General features: G+C 44.1%; 1 protein-coding gene across 1 annotated transcript in view; it reads right to left on the reverse strand.

Moving 5' to 3' along the window:
• Positions 1-5049: 5049 nt before the first annotated feature.
• The window catches only part of GTF2B (general transcription factor IIB), a 180183-nt gene continuing 165353 nt past the window's right edge, over positions 5050-19879 (reverse strand). The window contains exon 7 of the mRNA XM_069232309.1: positions 5050-5517. Coding sequence (XP_069088410.1) covers positions 5384-5517 — 134 coding nt within the window. The 3' untranslated portion in view covers positions 5050-5383. The remainder of the gene's footprint in view (positions 5518-19879) is intronic.

A 19879-nucleotide genomic window follows, 5' to 3' on the forward strand; every position in this document is an offset into this window, starting at 1 on the left:
ATCTGGTGTGTAAATTAAATGTGTATTGAAGTCACCCGTCACTAGACTATCCCAGGTTGGATGGGCTTATCTTATTTTCATGATCTCGGGCAACAGTTTCTTAAAAAGATGGGCTTTCCGCACCTTTTGTGGATGGGCGTAAACATTTAATAGAACTAAAAGGTGCTGCTTGATAATTGTCTCCAAAGCAGAGTTTAATGCCCTGCAGATCATCAGTTGAAAACGCTAATTGCTCTGTGGTTGCACGTAGCGCCGTCGAAAGATAAATTGCTAGGCCTCCACTCGGTCTGCCAGATCTATTTGGTTTCGTGGCAATGATGTGATATAATATGTAACCTCGTAAGTGAATGGGGTCATTTAGCCATATTTCTTGCAATATACTTAGTTCACAGTTGCAGTTGGTTGCTAATGCGAAGCCATCTGAGATGATACTTTTGGCTTCAGCAATGTTCCAGGACAAACTACTTACGGCCTTCCGCTGTTATACAGTTACTGCATTGAGGTTTTGGAGTCAGATGTTCCTTAGTGTGTTTAAGATGGCAGCAGCCCACCTCCATTCCACATGAGTATCCTCCAGTGATTGCGGGGTTGCAGGCACACAATTACGGACATATTGGGGTTTATACACAGGCTTTAACAATTTCCTTCCTCTCTTGTTGCCTTTTCCAAGGCTCAGTCACTTGCATTCCCTGAGCAGCTAAATGTTCCTGAAAGACACAGGAATGGTTTTCTGTCTTCAGGGCCGATGGCCAGTAAAGAATAGCAAGGTTTAGGTGGTTTTGAAAGGGCGATTCCCACGCTTCAAATGGTTTTTTGGAATCCAAAATCAATGTGGAAATTTCCTGCAATCTCCAAGTAGTGTGTGTGTGTTCTAAATCAAGGTGGTCACTGCTAGGAAGAAATTTCATTATTACATCTGTGGATTCTATATTCTGAAGCAACAGCAACTCTGCTAACAGCCTCAAGATGTTACCCCTGTTTAAAATATCTTCTTGTACTTGGGTTGTATGATGTGGAGTTAATATGATTTGCCGAGATTCCCAGCTGTTTGGCGAATTTTTATTTTGCTGAGGGTGGGAAGCACCACCTGTAATTGTGTGGCCAGTTGATTTCACCGACAGTTTGGCCTCTTGGTGTTCGCCATGAGGGACTTGACTGATTTGAGGAGACATGTTGAAAATCCACTGGAGAGGTTTGTGTGTTCTGAATCATTACTTTTGTTGATGTGAGACCCTGCTCATTACTGATTGTTACCACCCTCGGAGGGTAGTTAGACTTTGGGGTTGGTTTGATTATTTTCCCCTGATCTGGGTGGTGCAGAAGGTGGGAAGGTAGCTGTAGTGGTGGTGGTAAGTAGTGGCAGGGAGCAGCAGGTAGGTGCCACAATTGGACACAACCCGGGGAGAACAGGAGAGAGGGTGAGCAGAGATGCCCGGTCGAGCCTCCCCCAAGCATTTCTGTGCGAGGCTCTGTCGTCAAGGGAGCTTCATGGGTCGTTGAGGGAACTTCAGTGCACACCATCTGTGCTTTGCAGCCACAGGTTTGCCGATCACCTTGTCCACCGCTCCCCACCACCTTGGCCTTGTTCTCAGCCCTGCCGTTCTGTCTTGCCGCTTCACGGCAGCCGTACACTCCTTGCCACAAACGCCCCCTGCGCAGCCTCTACCACCGCCGCCTCCTCTGCTGCAGCGACGCTGGCGCTCCCGACCATATATACAGCAGGAAACAAGACATGTGCAATGATGGTGCGTACAACCCTCTAGTCACATACTGCCTGGATGGCACTTGGCACTGTACAGCAACAAGGCACTGCTCCTAAAGTCCTCTCTACGCAGGGACCATGCTAAGGAGCTGTATTTTGAGAGGTTTGTTCAAGTCACATGATCCTGCATGAATTCTCATATCCATTAGAGTAGTATGCAGAGAGGGTCTTGTTGGTGCTTGGAGACAGACTTTCTTGTCTTTCGGTGATCACTCCGTCCTAAGTGGAATAAGTCAAGTACAGTTATTGACATCCAGCTACCAAACAGCTATACCGTGGACTAATCCAAACATGAACAGCACTTCCAGCAAGGAACAGGTGAAGGGCGCTGAGCAGTACTCTTTATAACTTAGGAATGCCTGTCAGTGTTTTGAGAGCTTATATTTCACAGGAAAGAGATCTTAACTGTGGCTTATTTACCCCTGAATCACAGTGCTGAATTCATTCGCAGAATATTTAGCTTCCCTAACAAAATAATAACGTTAAACGGATGGTTAACACAGCATGTCGACCTTCTTTCAGGCTTTTTAAATAAGCTTAGTCAAAGTCAAGGGTGTCTTACATCCCCAAGGTCATGTAAAACATTAAAAATATAATGTGTCTACAGTAACTAACAGCTAAGCACTATTTTCACTGTATAGACTGTTGTAGCATGTTCCTATGGAAAGACAAATTTGTTTCTACAACATTCTGGTTATTAAAAAACGAAAACATCCAAAGTTTTATTTTTTATATTTTATCATAAACCCAGTTCAATAATGACTGTTCATTTTCATAGATATATTAGAAATTTAACTTTATAAAAACGCTTTGTGAAGCCTGGAAGCTTTAGCAGTAAATAGTTATGTTCTACTAAGTTTCCCTCCCAATAGTGATTAAGCCCAGATAAATTGTAAAAAGATCATCCTGCCAGAAGACAATGGAACTTCTTCTGAGACAGCATTAATCCTTGGCCACTCATCATGGAACGTCGCAGTTGAGAGTGGAGAATAGGAACCCATATGGTATCACTAAAGGCCAAGGAGGGCGTAGTCTTTTTCACATGCTAACACTATACAAGAGCTAGTGTAATGTTACCCTGTGGACATGGAATCCCTTTTGGACTTGTCTCTGCTCTCAGTTGGTGAAGGTGTGCTGCTTACACAGGGTTGTACAGGGGTCTTGCGCCTTATTTTCATATGGGATGTCCACTATGGACTTAAGGAGTTGTATTATTTCGAGCACGTTTCTGTGACAGTTTACAGGCAGGCAACCAGAAATTATGCAAAAGGAGGATAGTGGGAATGTGGAGACTAGGTCAGGGGTGATCACTTATCACAGGCTAGCATGCGGGATAAACATTGTACACCATCACTGCTCATCAGAGCATAATTAGTCTGGTGAAGACACAGAAGGATGAAAGATTCTATTTTGACCTAGCTGAAAAGAGGATTGAGGGGTATTCTGCTCCCCACCTTTACTCAGTGACTGGAAGTTTTCTTGAATGGTAAGGTGGCTGACTGGCTATCTTTCCTCAGGGACACAAATGTGTGCTGAAGGGCTCCACTGTGTGTGAGAGGACAAGAGAGAGGACCAGATGACTAGCTCGGAGTACAATTCAATGAATCCTATGGAAACCCTGGTTGGAGAGATATGTGGACACAGCAGGCCTTTCCCGGAAGCTGTGGGAGGGACCAGGAAGACATTTTACTGCACCTACAAGGAAGTGGGTTTTATAACAGTTGTTGCCCACTGAAAGGTAAGACCTGAACTGGCCACTTTAAGGTTACCACAGGGCATCTGAAAAGACGTATCTGACATCTCAGAGCTTTTGTTTGCTACAACCTGGGGCCTTACCCATCTGCAACTAAGAAACAAAAACATGACTAAGAAAGAACAAATTACTTGATAAGGGGCCAAGGTTGTAAAGACATCCAAGAAGTGAAGCAACATAAGTGGCACCAGAATCCAAGTTTGTCCAACTGGGATCTCTTGACATCAAAACTGAAGGCTAACCTAGACTCGACATATGTGACTTACTAGAAACTTTGCAGACTACTGCATCCGGTCTTGCCCCACTGGATAAGTTTGACTTACAGAAAAATTGAAAGTCCCAGAGTAAAATATTTAATTGGTGGTTTCCCAAGGCTTACCTGACCAAACTGCATCACTAGTGGTCTAAATTGTGCTGAGGTCCTGACCAACTGCAAACATTGACTTTGAATTCCACTTTGATTTTTTCTTGGTGCTTCTTGACTTAAGCTAGAAATTCATATCTTTGGCTCCCTCAATTCGAATGTTTATAATTTCTGTGTAAATTTGATTGTTTTTTTCAATTTTTCCAAACTGACTTAGGAATTTTACTGATATGTTTCTGACTCCGCCTAAATCAATTACACATTTCTGTGTGGTAAAGCCTGCTCCTTGTACCACATCCACAAAGTGTGAAGCAAGATCTGCATTTTGACCTAACAAGCTCTCTCTCGCATAAAGTTGGCAGGGTACACTTCTCTAAAATGAGAAAATCTAAATCTCACACTACTGTTTAAATGACTTCTTGTAAAATAAACAAGTTAATATTTCAGGATAAAATATTAGGTTACTGATGGATTGGAGATGATTGTGGCAGATCCTTTGGCTTGCTCTTCAAATTGTGTAACCCTAAACTAGAAACATGATATTCAATTAGAAGAATGAGTAAGACCCAACTGTGCATTTTAAGCCTTCTATTATTCCAAACCTCTGCCTTTTCAAGCTTGAACTTACCATGAGGTGCTGTGATTAATAACGTTATTAAAACATGTATACTGTCTACCTTCAAACAGAGGCAATAAACAGACTACAACAAAACAGAAACTTGGTATTGTCCCTTCCATCTATTTCCCTCTCAGATTTTCTTGGACCAAACATTTTGCATTCCATGAACAAAGATAAAACCAGTTCAAGTTGCATTGTATCACTGTTGGTGAATAGGTGTTATATCAGAAGACAACGATTCAGCAAATCTAAAGGCAGTTTAAACTATTCTTTAAACGTCAAGATGCAACAATGGTTTATTAACATTGCACCTTCATCTGTGTTTATCTGCTATCTATACAAATGGAGATATTTTGTCACAAATTGAAGCAGAACTAATCTATTGTATTACCTTCTGCATAGTCAGTCAATAAATGATGCAGATTTGAAACTCTTATTGGTTACAAGGTTCTGAGAACTGTTTCAACAACTGCCTATGATGGTTATAGATATTAGACAGAAACACAAAAAAGTTGTTCATGTCCTAATTTTAGAAGACAAAGGACCACGCATTGTTGTAAAATGTTTTATTTTTGCAATTACAAGTGTATTTTCAAGTATTTGCCAAAATACAATATACTAGAGAGCTACAAAAGAAATTCAAATAAAGTACAATATGAAATTGACATTTTCTACAGTATTTTTAAATACTACTGTTCACTGGTATGTACAAAATGCCACATAAAAGTCTTCTGCTTCGGAATGTGTGCCGTTTCTTGCAGTTGCCGTTTGCACCAGCCTATGCACATAACAATTCCACCAGATGAAGGCTCAGTAGCAACACTTTATAGAACTTTTACAACAGGAAAATGCAAATGGGATTGAGCAGAACACAGCCTCAGCATCTTACAGTTGTGGTAGTTTGTCAACTGGGGTATCAAATTTGAAGTCTGCAGGGAAGAGGTCTGGGGCTCGTGGGTAGATGAGTCTGTATGATTGTCGAATGGTAACATCAGCGACACCAGCAATGTCTCCAATTTCTACAAACATTAATGAAATACTGGTTAGAAACGTTCATTCTATTGGGTGCGGGTAAAGTTACTCCATTTCTACCTCAAAAGTGCACTTCTGTGCATATATACAAGGAACAAATACTGATATAGCACGTTGTCCAGCCTGTGCATATTTATTCGGTGGATGTGCTACAAAACAAACACTGTTGATGAGGCATAAGGTCATTTTAACAAAGCTTACTGCTATTTAAATTTACAGGGGATTCACAGCCCGACGATGGGGAATGATTCAAGCATTATGAATGTATGAAAAATCCAATGATGGAGAATACAGTTTATTGGTATATTTAAATACATGGGAGTCCCAATCTGATGACAGAGAATGATTCAAGTATACAAATGATAGAAAATGAAGAGTTGCCCCTATTAAAATAATGGCTAGACAATAGTCAGAAAAAATAGCACTCAAAGATGAAGGAAGGAAATATTGGGACTTTTTTCAGCTGCAACCAAAAAATAACTGACAATATTTTCTGCACCACCTCTCTAAAACACTTTGGTCTTGTTCTAAATGGAATACTTTCTAAAACAGAGACAACAGTGTCCTTTTTGGCCCTGTGAGGGGGTGCTATATAATCATGCTTCAAACTTGCTTATTCCCTTCCTATTGGGTGTTTCGCTTACTCACATTTGTCTTTTCTTGTCTAGTGACAGCATTGATCTGCATTCATAAGAATGGGAACAAAACTGCACTAGTTAGTTGCTTCAAACAACTACAGCAATGTTTTTGGGATGAGGAGTTTAAGTTCATAGACATGGTACACAGTAATGGCTTCAATCTGAAATCTAAGATATATGAGAAGCCGAATACAGTGAGATTAAGTAAATATTCTAGAAAAGCCTCAGAAAGTGAACAGTAGGCAGATAATACGATACATTAACCAGCAGCATTTCATGGAAGTAGAGAATGAAAGGAGACAAGAAAGGGGAAGGAAGAGAGGACAAAAGGAACAAGCATTTTCAATGCAACGTGTCTCGCATTTGCTCGAGTTAGAGCTATTACCGTTGTAAACTCCTAACCGGACTTTTCTTGCCACACAAATTAAAAGAAACAAAAATGCAGCGCGATCGTGCTATGTAAAATGCAGTGCGATCGCGCTGCGTGGAAAATAAGCAGATAAAGTAGTCCAGAAATCATGCTGAAAACATCGAGCCTCGTATCTTTTTTAGTAGTTTACCGGTGCTGTGTAGGTGGGCTAAACTCCAGAAAAGGTATGACGTATGCATGCCTTTCACAAATGAAAGCAAGCGGATTTTAAAAGGCAAGCCCACAAACCAATGAAAGTGACTGACGTGACATGGGTGTGGCTGGAAGCCCAAAGAGAGATTACAGCATGGGACGGAGCGCCTTGCGCTCGTCCATAAAAAGGAAGGCATTGAGACGTTGATGTATGTGGTCTCCACCATGTTTCTAGGACTGTCAGATATAAACCATATTTTCAGGACATACACATAAGACAAACAAAAACACGCTGGATAATCTTTACATAGCAGTTAACCAGAAAACCTGCCCTCCACCTCATCCTCCCAGACGTAGATAGGCCGTTCCTGGATTAATGTTACCATCTGTAGGCAAATTGAGGTATCCTGCACCATTCCAGATGTACACTGGGAGGTTTGGGGTATATACACCTCCATGTACCGATTAAAGTAACCAAATACAAAAGTGTGGAGGCAAATCATTCCAGGATAGAGATTGTCTTTTTTTTTTTTCAAGCTCAGTACATTTTAATCCCACTAGCTGGGGAATCATGATCAAGACAAACGAGAAGCACTCAAGCCACAAGGATGGCACAAGATAGGTGATCCACAGGCAGTCCAAGATAAGCAGAACCGTAAGTGGCCACTAACCAATAAGGATACAAGCTGCCTGCCATGCTGCCCATAGCTATAAGCAGAAAACTCCCCTCATTCGCAATACATCTATTACCATGGCCACCTTCACCGATGCATGGAAATACAGAGGTCAGACCCCCTCCGCCGACCCCATTCGACTGAAGAACTATTGCAGTATTGCGCTGCGCCTGTTCCCTGCCAAAATCCCCGAGAAGGCCATGAACCTGCAGCTCACCAAACACCTTGAAAGAAAGAAGAAAAAAAAAAGAAAAAAAAAAAAAAAAAGAACCTGGGCACCTCCCAATCTGGTTTACGCACCAATCACAGCACCAAGACTGCCCTGCTAGCTGACTCCAACAACATTAGAATCCTCCTCACTGTGGTGAAACAGCTGCCCTGATCCTCCTGGAGCTCTCAGCTGCATTCAACACCAAATCGCAACCCCACCCTCATTAAAAAAAACTGCCACGTTGGCTTCCAGGAAGACACCCTCAAATTAATTTTCGCCTTCCTCACAGGATTCACCCAGAGAATCCACCTCCCACCCTTCTCATCAGAGATCAAGAGCATCATTTGCTGCATCCCCAAGACTCATCCCTCAGCTCCACCCTGTACAACACTCATATGACACCCCAGGAGACTTTGTCAGATCCCACGGTCTCAACATCCTATCCTAAGCAGATGATACCTAGCCCATCCTCTTGATCATCGAGGACCCCTCCACCACCAGAACCAACTTCCACAACACCACGACAAGAGTTGCCGACTGGATGAGGACAAACTGCCTGAAGCTCAACACAAACAAGACCGAAGTGCTGATCTTTGGAAAAACACCCATCGTCGGACTACACCTAGTGGCCCGCCCAACCCGCAACCACACCCACATCCACAACCTCAGCATCATCCTGGACTGCAAACCTACCATGAAGCACCAGATCAACGCGGTCTCCTCTGCCTGCTTTCACACCCTCCACATACTCCCAAAAAATCTTAAAACTGATAGTTGTCAACACCACGAAAACTCGGGTCACTGAGGCCCTCAACAACAGCTGGCTGGACTACAGAAACACCCTCTAGGACGGAATCACCACCCAACTTCAAGAGAATCCAAAGCATACATAACTCAGCAGCCAGGCTCAACCTCAGCTTACCCACATGTACTCGCATCACCTCCAACCTCAGGGGTCTCCACTGGCTCCCCACACAGAAGGAATGCCAGGTCAAGATACTGACTCACGCTTTACAAGGCCCTCCACAACCAGGGACTATCATGCATCAGCCACTGCCTCAGCTTCCACCAACCCTCCAGACACCTGCATTCTGCCCACCCCCATCCCCCCCACCAACACCAAAGCCACAGTGGAGGCTGTTGCTTCTCCTACCTTGCCAAGACCTGGATCTTCCTACCCGTCCACCTGCGCACAGTGCCCTCCCTCATGGAATTTAGAAAGGTGCTGAATACCTAGCTCTTCCACGGAGGCCAGCCAGATCCTCAACACCTGGATATCAAGGGTCATCAGTCATTCTCTACAAGCTCTTTGACTGACTGATTGATTGATTGAACATGGTAAAGCTAACAGGTAGCTGGTAAAGAGCAGGCATTTCAGAAGGAAACTGATGGCAAGCTCCCAGGGCAGTTGATAATCAGGTCGAAAACCATTAGTATTATTGAATTGAGGAGAAAACAGCATTAATCTTGATTGGGAGAACGAGGACCTTAGAAAGCAGCTGGAGCTAAAATCAGGCATATTTTAGTTATGCTGTTAGAGTGCACCTTCTAAAATGTTATGGTTGAAATATTGATCATGGCTATATCTTCCTAATGAGAAATTGGATAAGCAGTTGACCAGCCTTGAAAAAAGGGAGGACTAGCGAAACTCGTGTTGGTTACCAATGTATTGGGTGCCGTTACTGAGTGAAATATTTTCAAGATATGAATTAAGAATTGGATAATAAATTTGGTGGCACAACCATAGTTACTGACTGGTTACCTGATTACCACCTTTAGTGTTGTTTTTACTTGTATTGTATATTAACAAATCTAGCTTGTAACTCTGATCGTTAAGGGGGCATAGAGCCAGGCACTAACCTGAAATACTCCTCATTATAATGCAAATGATAATTTGCTGGTCACTTGGTTGACACCTTGTTCCTGTCTGACAGTGAATAGGCAGATAGCCAGACGTCCCAGTGACAGATTTTCTCAACAATCAGCCCACTTCAGAGAGTCTCACTGCACAAGCCTCAAACAATAAAGTGAACCCCAACTAATTTCCTAACACTGCTCCAGATATTGAATCCAAGGGATTGATGCCTTTGGTAACCATGTTTTCTTTGCTGGTTTAGCACTGCGCTCCATAAATGTGGTTTCTTTTCTTGGCCTGTTTGGGACATGGCTAGCGAGATCCTGCCAGTGACTTCGGAAGACCTTAAAGTCTCTCAGGCCCAGGCAATTCATGATTGAGGTCAAATACATTATCCATGGCGATCTGGATACTAGACTGTCTGGGGATGGCGATAGTCTGCTGTTGTCCCTCACTACCACGCATAGATGTGTTCCACAGGATTCTGTGCTGATCTTCAGGCCATCCATCAAGGGGTGGTGGCAGGGTCTCACAGACAACACCACCCCCCAATGTGGCAATGCAATGAGCAGGGCAAAGTTCTAGGTCCTGTGTCAGGAGGCTCTGTGCCTCTGGAAGTGGTTGGAGAACCATAGTAACTTTTGAGATTGTGAACCACCTAGCAGGGTCTCTGAATGACAGATGACTAACTGAGCAAACAGCACCTGTCAGATCATGAGTGGCACCATCCTGTAGTGGAGCACGACATCCTCCAACAGCTGGGGGGAACCCTAGCTACATGTTTTACTGATCGTCGAGAATGTGCAGAGTTTCCACAAAAACAAGTTAGGCGAAGCAGTCCAGCTGCAAAGGGACACAGGACTCCTGTATGACTTGCCAATCCCTGCCAACTAGACTCAAATCATACTAGTGGCTCTGGATCAAGCCAGGAGAGTGAGGTATCTAAACCATCTGAGCATGAAAATGTATCTTCCAATCAGGCTGCTACTTACCAAGGACCTCCTATATCAATAACAGGGCAGGGTCCTCCACCCAAATCTGTACAATATATACCTGCATGCATGGAGCTTGGGCTGGCAGAAATTTGCTGCATTGTATCTGCCACCTGAATTGGTAGCAATCATACTTGCAACCACAAAATTAATTTACGATGGGCACTGGGAGATTTGCAATACTTACTCATGAGAAGCAAAGCTGTTTGACACCAGTTTGTTTATTCTTTGGCCCTGCAAGGCCCTGCCATGGGCAACATTAATTTATATGTCAGCGCTTTTGGCTTCTTTTTTTTGTATTTTTTTTTTTACTTGACCAGCTGTCCTTGTTCAGATCACAAATATTGATGAGATGTATTCATTGTTTGGCACAGATATTCTCAGAAACCACTTGTGATGCCACAGTGGAACCTTAAGCTGGTCTGATGTTATATGCCATTCAAGCCGATACATAGCTTCTCTCTGTGTCTCCTGACCTTAAATCCCATCTTCTTCATAGCAATTATGTCAACTCATTGCATGGGTGAACTTAAGGCACTTTCAGTGCAACCGTCCTCTGCCACGTTTTTTTTTTTTTTTTTTAAGGACAAGAGGGTTCTGACGAGAGGCATTCTTACCAAAAGTTGCAACCCCTTCTACATTAGGCAATGCATCACTCTACCAGTGTTCTTTGATCCCCTTAACCTTTTGAAAGAGGGGGAGAGGCTCCACAGACAGAATCCCAAAATGCCTTATGCTTTTTCATTGATCATACCAAAAATCTAGAGGGTGATCAGCTTTTTGTGCGCTTCTCTGAAGCAAAGAAAGGGAAGGCAGAGCAGAAAACGACCTTGTTGAGGAGGATAGCCCTCTGCATTAATATCTGCTATCCTATAGCCAAGAAGTGGCCTTCTGAAGGTCTGAAAGCCAATTCCATTAGGGCTAAGGCTGCTACCACTGCTTTGGTATGCAGAGGGCCTGTTCTTAACATCTTCCAGGCTACGACATGAGTGTAAGTGCATATATTAATGAAAAACTGTTGCCTTGGCACCCAGGTCTGGTAGAAAGGGCATTTTGCTAGCTAGGTTCTGGAAGAATTCTTTGGACAGCCCCAGTGGTGGCTACCACTCAACTGGGGTGGTCAGGTGGGAGGGAGTGGAGGATGGTGTGGTTGGGGGGACGGGGTGAAATCAAAAATACAACAAAAAGCTTACCTCTGGTGGAGGTGCATTTGCCTCCCCCCTCCGTCTTCGTCCTCTTCCTAGCCAAAAACAGGAGCAATACATCAGCAACAGCAGTGTTGCAATTGGTCTGAGTGGCCTGCTTTGCCTTACAGACTAGGAATGGGAGCATGGGCATGTTCTCCACCCAGCTGTGCCATACAGCCGGGTGGAGAACATACAAAGTGCGCATGTCTTTTTTGCCGGCCCAATACGGCCGGTCAAACAGACATGCGCAGTGTGTGTGCGCACATAGTCCTCCTCTGGCCGCCCCCCTCCCTCGGGCCCAGCCACGCCTGCCCCGCCTCCCAAGAAAAATAAAAAGATAATAATGTAGCGTTATCATCATTTTATTTTTCCTTTACCAACAATCCAGTGGGGGCAGTGCTCCTCTGCCTTAGTGGAGCCACCATCCCTGATCTTCCCACTCCACAGACCCTCCATGTGGAATGGGAGCATTGCTTTCAAATCTACTCTAAGGTAGAGAATCTGCACCTAAAAGTATTTATCAGAATTATGTTACTTAACTTCGCTAACACTCTTTCTGTTGGAACCTCTCACTACAGATTCCCTTAATCAACCTCCCACCTACCCACTCTGTGAAGTGGTCTAAAAAGGCACCCAGATAGTACTCAACACACTTAACTGATCATGCTCTGTTTCTGAGGCCTTGGATAGGGAAATAAAACGGACATCAGAGCGCTGCGGTGGGGCTTATATGCTGTTACGCTCTGTCACTTCTGGGCAATGTGGTGTCAGCATGGACCGAATGACTCCCAACTAGTGGCCTATGGGAGCACTGCAAAGGAAGAGGTTTTCTGGATCCAGTATGGCCCTTGAGGAGTAATCTAAAGTGAGGAATCTGTGGTTAGATAATCCACAAGAAAGAACGATACTGAAGATAAGTAATTTGTTCTTTGGAGATATTTTAAGTCATCCATGGCTTGGCAACTACCCTTCAGATCTTTGGATCTGAGCAGCATCATTACACCTCAAACCCCATGTTGAAAATGATTTTGAGGAATATAATAAAGACACTGTATGGAGTTGGTGACAATGCAGACCAATGTAGGTCTCCACATGTGTGATTTTGGTGCAGATAGTTAAGAGGTATGACATACAAGGTGGTGAACTGTCTGGAGGATATTGCTTTGACACAACAGGTTGAGAAGCGATCTAAGATTAATTTGTGGCAGAGCCTTTGTCCGATAATCAGGTGGGAGAGTGACAGAATATCTGAGAGAAACCAAAGTTGTCCATAAAATCATTGACTACTTAGATGTAAAACACTGTAAGGGTATCCAGACCCATTTTCATGCCACCCAATAAGATGAAAAAATTTATAAAAGTCTCCTTGTCTTAGTTCTGATCCAGAAGAACAGTGAGGACTTGTGTTGGAATCTATATTAGAGGATGGTAGGTTGCAGCAGATGTCAAAGAGGATGCTGGTGCATTAGAACCTGCTGCAACTAAACTGCCATTAACTCTAAATGTTTCTCACCATCTTCCTAGCCAGGACTCCTTTTGAGGTCAAAATCTCATTAAGTATTTTCTGGAGAGGTAACCCAAACCATACAAAAAATTCACAAGTACTTCATAGTCTGAAAAAGGTGAATAGTTAAGGAATGTTTATCTATGGAAAGTACAATGTAGGAGAACTGTGACTATCAACAGGAAGACTTCCCAGTGTAGGAAAACAGACCCTTATATATTAAAGTGCTTTTTCTATAATTCATGGAGAAGTGCCTGTCTTATGATGTCTAGTTAACTAACTGGAGAATATCCAACACTATCGGGATACTAGTGTGCAGGGCCGCAAGTGTAATTAAAGATGACATTCTTTCACATGAGGTTAACAAATACTAGTAGTTTCTAAGCCTTACAACATTTGCATAAACATTTTTTATTTGATGCTAGATGATTCTCATAAAATGAGTTACAGTGGAATGCAGGTCATTCACTTCATCCCCATCAGCCAATCACTTAAAAGAAGTCCTATAGGTACTGAACCTTTGAAATCTCCTAGACTTTCGGCTCTCCAAATATACATTCATTGAGCAGAAAGACAGCTGATCACACAAGAGAAAGCCCAAATCCCCCTTTCAACTGGAAAATTAAACATAGCTCTCCTAGGTTTTGGTGTCAGGCCCTGAAGACAAAGATCCAGCAGGAGGGACAACTCTACTGTGGCAGGAAATGAATATTTATTTAATTATTTAGGTGACTAAATTAGCACACTAATGCTTCAACAAGTATTTTCAATAATCAAATAAATTCTCTATGGTAGAAAAGAGGCAATTTTGCATATGATCCGACAGAGAAGCAGGCAAAAGGAATCTCAGTAGCCTACAGGGTAATAAGTAAAGTATGATTTAGGTCTCCTTTGAAAGAGTTTTTTTTGGGGGGGGAAAGATGCTAAGAGGCCAGACAATCACAAATAAGGGTCCAACATGCATTCCAGATGTGGACTCATTTTGTCTTTTAACTAATAGGTCTGAGGACTTGGCCCAAAACCCTCCCTGGAAGTTTCCACACCGTCATCTTCAGACTTTTTTTTTTTTTCCCCTTTGCTCACCCAGCTTCTGAGGACGTATGTGGGTCGCCGGTGAGTCCAGAAAGTTCTTCAAGCTGCAAAGCTACTCCTGCATGTAGGATACCATTTCGTTTTGCAGCATGAATCTTTTCTGGATTCACATGCTGTGCAATGATTTTATAGTGTTTTTATTTGTAATTTTTGTTGTGGTTGGATTGAAGATGAGCTTGAGTTTGTGAATACATGTTTTAATACCTTTTGTCTCACTTGAGCTTCCTTGTTGATTTGAATGACTATACAATAATGTTTTGTCAACATGTGCATTGATGACCAGATTTGCTGCCATGGAAATATCCTGCAATGGTATATTTGCTAGAAAGGCTATTGTTGCTTCCTTTTTGCAAGTAGGGTGTGCCTTTGGATTGTAGTTGTATACCTGCAATTGTTTGGAACAGTTGGATGGTTTTCATATTCCATCTATGACTGGTTTTCCCATGTTATTATCTGCGAATAACACAAATAGTTGCTCTTTTCCTTTCTGATTGGCTTTGGTTTCTCCATGTAGTTCATTATCACTATTCTTGGTCTAGTGTGTGTAACACTCGTTCCACTTGGTTTTAGCTTTCTTGGAAAAAAACTTGGTATTTGAATTGTTTGATTTATGTGAACATACAAGATTAACTTGTGTAGGAATTGTGGATCTGTCCTCATGACTATTCTGTCCCTGTGTATTTGGAAGTATGGTCCTTGGATTCTGAGTGTCTTTAATTCACCTACTTTTCGAAGAGATGTGGTTGCGATAAGAAAGGCATCTTCAATGTGATAATTTTTAGAGAGGCCTTATGTAAAGGCTCACACGCTTTCCGCATTAATTGTGTTCATTCCAGATGAAAGTTCCAAGTAGGTGCCAGCTCCCTTCTAGGTCAGTGCTATCTTTTTTGCATCTTGCAGAAATCTCTTGATTACAAGTGTTTTTAAGAACACTTCTATCAATATGACCTCATGTGCAGGCAACTGCTGCTGCCTGCTAAATGTGCCTTTAGTTAGACATACGTTGGTTTGCAAACTAGTAGGTATGTGAGGTAATTTTAGGACTTGTATACTTTGTATTGTTCTTTAATAAGCCTTGTTTTTGGCACCACCTCGAGTACCTTTCACATATAGTTATGTAGTATTTTCTTGCTATAGATGTTCTTGCTTCACTGAGGATTGGGGGTGTGGATGGAGGAAGCGTAAGAAAATGTCCCTGACCAGTCTTTTGACAGCATTTCCTGTTGGTGTGGATGTCTGGACGTAAAGAATTGGCATTTTGTTTTCTTAGGAGTTGCTACTAGATCTATTTCTGGTGTTCCATATTGCTTGAATATCTTTTTGAGTACCGATTGACTGAGTTCCTACTCATGGTGGAAGGACGCTTGTCTGCTTAGCTTGCCTGCTTCAACACCTTCTTTCCCTGGAACATGTTTTGCTGTTATGTTTGTCTCTAAAAAGCCCATATCCAGATTTCCTGAGCTAGTCTTACAGAACAAAGGATTGCTTTCCTACCTGCTTGCTGAGACAGACAGTACCACACATTGTTCTGTCTGAACTGGTAGACGTTTTCCCCACAGCTCTTTCTGAAAGGATTTTAAGGCTAGGAACACTGTCTTTAGCTCCAGTACATTTATATGTTGTACTGCTTCCTGTTCCTTCCATATTCCCCTGACCTGGAGTCAGTCTATAGGGGTTTCCCACCCCATATGAGAGGTGTCCATAGTATTTGGTACTGTTGGAATTATTTGTATAAAAAGGTCTTCCCGTTGTTAAATGATCTGTTCCACATCTCCTCCTATACTCTGTGTGACAACCACTAGATCTTCTCAACACCCTGTGGCTTGTGACCATTGGCTTTGATTCCATTCCTGAATTGGTCTCATATGTAGCCATGCATATGGTATAAGAGGCATGCAGGAGTCCATTGTTCCCAGTATTTTCCCCACAGGCCTCAATGTCAGAGACTGCCCCTTCTGGTAGAGGTGAGTTTCTTCAACTATTGATACTGTCCTTGTTAGAAATAAGGTCTCTAGTTGGCAGTCGGTTTGCACCCTGTCCAACTAGGGACCCTCACTTTAATCAGGATAAGGAAGATACCCAGCTCAGATAACCCCTGCTCCACCACTTGGTATCTTGGCACGAGCAGTTAGGCTTATCTAAGAAGCAATATGTAAAGTATTTGTATATAACACACAGTAACACAGTGAAAACACTACAAAAAAACACCACACCAGTTTTAGAAAAATAGCCAATATTGCGTGAAACAAGACAAAAAACGAGAAAATAAATCCATACATTAAAAAAGATATGAATTTTGCAACAATTAACTTGAAAATACAGTTCCTTGAAGTCAATAATTCCGTTTGTGGTTAACACAGCATCATGAACAACAAATCCAACAGTTCAGGCAGGCCGTTGTGGCGCGGGCCAGCTATGGTGTTGAGAAGACCCGCAAACAGTACCTTGGAAATGTAGGGCGACGTGATCCTCGCGATGATATCCAGAGTGCAGCGCCACTGGCGTCCGTTCTGGAGGCCGGTGTGGGGGTCGTCGAGCCCTTGAAGTCCAATGCGTTGCAGATCACACTCTGGGCTGATGACTAAGTCAGGAGTGCTGGTATGGATGGTGTCGGGCTGCAGTGCAAAGCAGGATGATGCAACGTGCGGTGCCCACAGGTCACGGTGCGGGTGGTGACTCAGTAACAGCATTATGCAGCATCGGTGAGACCAGGGCTGCAGTGTGAAGCGGGGCGGTGCAACCTGCGGTGGTTCCAGGTCACAGTGCAGGCAGTGGCGCCATTGTTACAGAAGCGCTGTCGTCTGCAGGCCCAGGGCAGGGGTGCAGGCTCCATGCAGTGCCTACGGGTCAACGTGCACACAGGGGTGTCTGTTGACGACACTGGAGATTGTGCTGGTGTTCGGGAACTAGAGCTGCGGTGAGGGACGAGACGGTGCATTGTGTACCTCACGAGCAGTGTCCTCAGGCCACGGTGCAGGTAGCAGCTTCAGTGTTAGCGTGGAACGTCATCATCAGGGATGCCAAGGACGCGGTGTGAGCGTGGAGCATCGTCATCAGGGATGCCAAGGATGTGGTGTGAGCAAGGGGATGGGGAGTGTGGGGCCCACAGATCACAGTGCAAGCAGCGGCTTTATGACGGCATTAGGTGGCAGTGTTGGTAAGACCAGGGTTGCGGTGTGACGTTGGTCACGTCTCTGTATTGCACAGACAGGTCACGGTGCAGGCAGTGGCGTCATTGACTGCGTCACAGTGGTTTTCCTTCTGTTGCTGCACAAAACACATAGTTCGCAGTTCTGTAGGCAGATGAAGCTTAAGTCTTTGATATCCCTGAGACTTCCAACAGGAGGCAAGCTCTACTTCAAGTCGCTGGAAAATCTTCACAAGCAGGATACATAGCAAGGTTCAGTCTTTATCCTCTTTAAGACAGAAGCAGCAACTTCAGGCCAACCCACTAAAGCACGCACACAACAAATTGGACAGTACTCCTCCTCTGGCTCTTCTCCTTGGTAGAAGTTCCTCATGATCCAGAAGTGTTCTAAAAATCTGGGGATTTAGGTCCACTACTTATACTCCTTTCTGCCTTTGAAGTAGGCAAAGTTCAAAGGAAAGTTTCTGTTGTTCACAAGATCCTGCCTTGCCCAGGCCTGGCCCCAGACATACTCCAGAGGGCCAGAGACTGCATTGTGTGAGGACAGGCACAGACCTTTCAGGTGTGTCAGCTCCTCCCTCCCCAATCTAGCCCAGGGGACTCATCAGGAAATGCAGGCTGTAGCCCTGCTCCCTTTGTGTCACTGTCTAGAGAGAACTCACAACAGCCCAACTGTCAGCCTGACCCAGACTTGAAACACACAAGCAGGCAGAGACACAGAATGGTTGAAGCAAGAAAATGCCCACTTTCTAAAAGTGGCATTTTCAAACTGACAATCTAAAAAACAACTTTACCAAAAGGTGTATTTTTAAATTGCGAGTACAGAGAACCCAAACTCCAAATCTCTATCTGCTCCCAATGGGAAACTGCACATAAAAGATATTTAAAGGCAGTCCCCGTGTTACCCTATGAGAGAGATAGGCCTTGCAACAGTGAAACCCGAATTTGGCAGTATTTCACTGTAAAGTCATGTAAAACACATCAGTACATGCCCTACCTGTAGGATGTTGGCTCTGTATATACTATCTCAAAGTGAGAGATAGTGTGCACAGAGTCCAAGGGTTCCCCTTAGAGGTTGATACTGGCAGAATTAAATAATAATGCTCTATTTTGTGGTAGTGTGGTCGAGCAGTAGGCGTATCAGAGGGTAGTGTTAAGCATTTGTTGTACACAAACACGCAATAATTGAGGACTCAAAGACTTAACCCCAGGCCAATAGGTTTTTATATAGAAAAATATTATTTTCTTAATTTATTTTAGAACCACAAGATTCAGAATTTAGGTAAGTACATAAATTGTAATGTACTTCACACAGGTAAGTATAGAACTTTGATTTAAAACAGTTTGGGTTAAAGTGGCAATAAGCTATTTTAAAAGTGGACAGTTCCTGGGTATTGGTTAGTTTCTCAGGTAAGTAAAGCACTTACAGGTTCAGTCTCCTGGGTATAGGCAGCCCACCGTTGGGGGTTCAAGGCAACCCCAAGCCCTCAGCACCAGCAACACAGGGTCAGTCAGGTGCAGAGGTCAAAGGAGGGCCCAAACAACATAGGCGCCTATGGAGAATAGGGGTGCTCTGGTTCCAGTCTGCTAGCAGGTAAGTACCTGCGTCCTCAGGGAACAGACCAGGGGAGGTTTTGTAGAGCACTGGGGTAAGATACACAGGGGTGGCTGGGTGCAGTGTGCAAAGTAAGTGTCAGATTTGTCGTTGAAAGTAATGGAGGGACCCGGGGGTCACTCTGGCGATGCAGGGAGGGCACAGTGGGGGCTTCTCGCGCCAGCCACCGACTGGGCTAGGATGAGGGCCGCCTGCTGGTCACTCCTGCACTGGTAGGTGGTTCCTCTCGGTCTAGGGGGCTGCAGGTGCAGTGCTTGGTCCAGGCGTCGGGTTCCTTTTTTACCAGGCAGTTGCGGTCAGGGGGAGCCTCTGGATCCTCTCTGCAGACGTCGCCGTTGGGGTGCAGGGAGGTCGACTCAGGGTGTCCACATTGTTGGAGTTGCCTGGGAGTCCTCTCTGCGGTGTTGGATGTCCTGAACTCGAGTCGGGTGCAGAATGTGAAGACTCACGCTTCTGGCGGGATGTTGGAGTCTCTCTAAAGTTAGTTTCTTTATTGTAGATTTGGACAGAGCCGCTGTTCTCGGGAGTTTCTTGGTCCTTTAGGTGCAGGTCAGTCCTCTGAGTCCTCAGAGGTCTCTGGTCCCGCTGGATGCGAGTCTGGAGACAGGCCAGTAGGGCTGGGGCCAAGTCAGTTGTTGTCTCTGTCGTCTCTGCCGGGCTTTCAGGGCAGCAGTCCTTCTTCTTTCTTCAGGTTGCAGGAATCTGATTTCCTGGGTTCAGGGTCATCCCTATATACTCAATTTAGGGGTGTGTTTAGGTATGTGGGCAGTAGCCAATGGCTACTGTCCTGGAGGGCGCTACACCCTCTTTGTGCCTCGTGCCTGAGGGGGGGAGGGGGGGGCACATCCCTATTCCTATTGGGGGAATCCTC

This window comes from Pleurodeles waltl, chromosome 4_2 (genome assembly GCF_031143425.1).
Source record: "Pleurodeles waltl isolate 20211129_DDA chromosome 4_2, aPleWal1.hap1.20221129, whole genome shotgun sequence".
Taxonomy (NCBI): Eukaryota; Metazoa; Chordata; class Amphibia; order Caudata; family Salamandridae; genus Pleurodeles; species Pleurodeles waltl.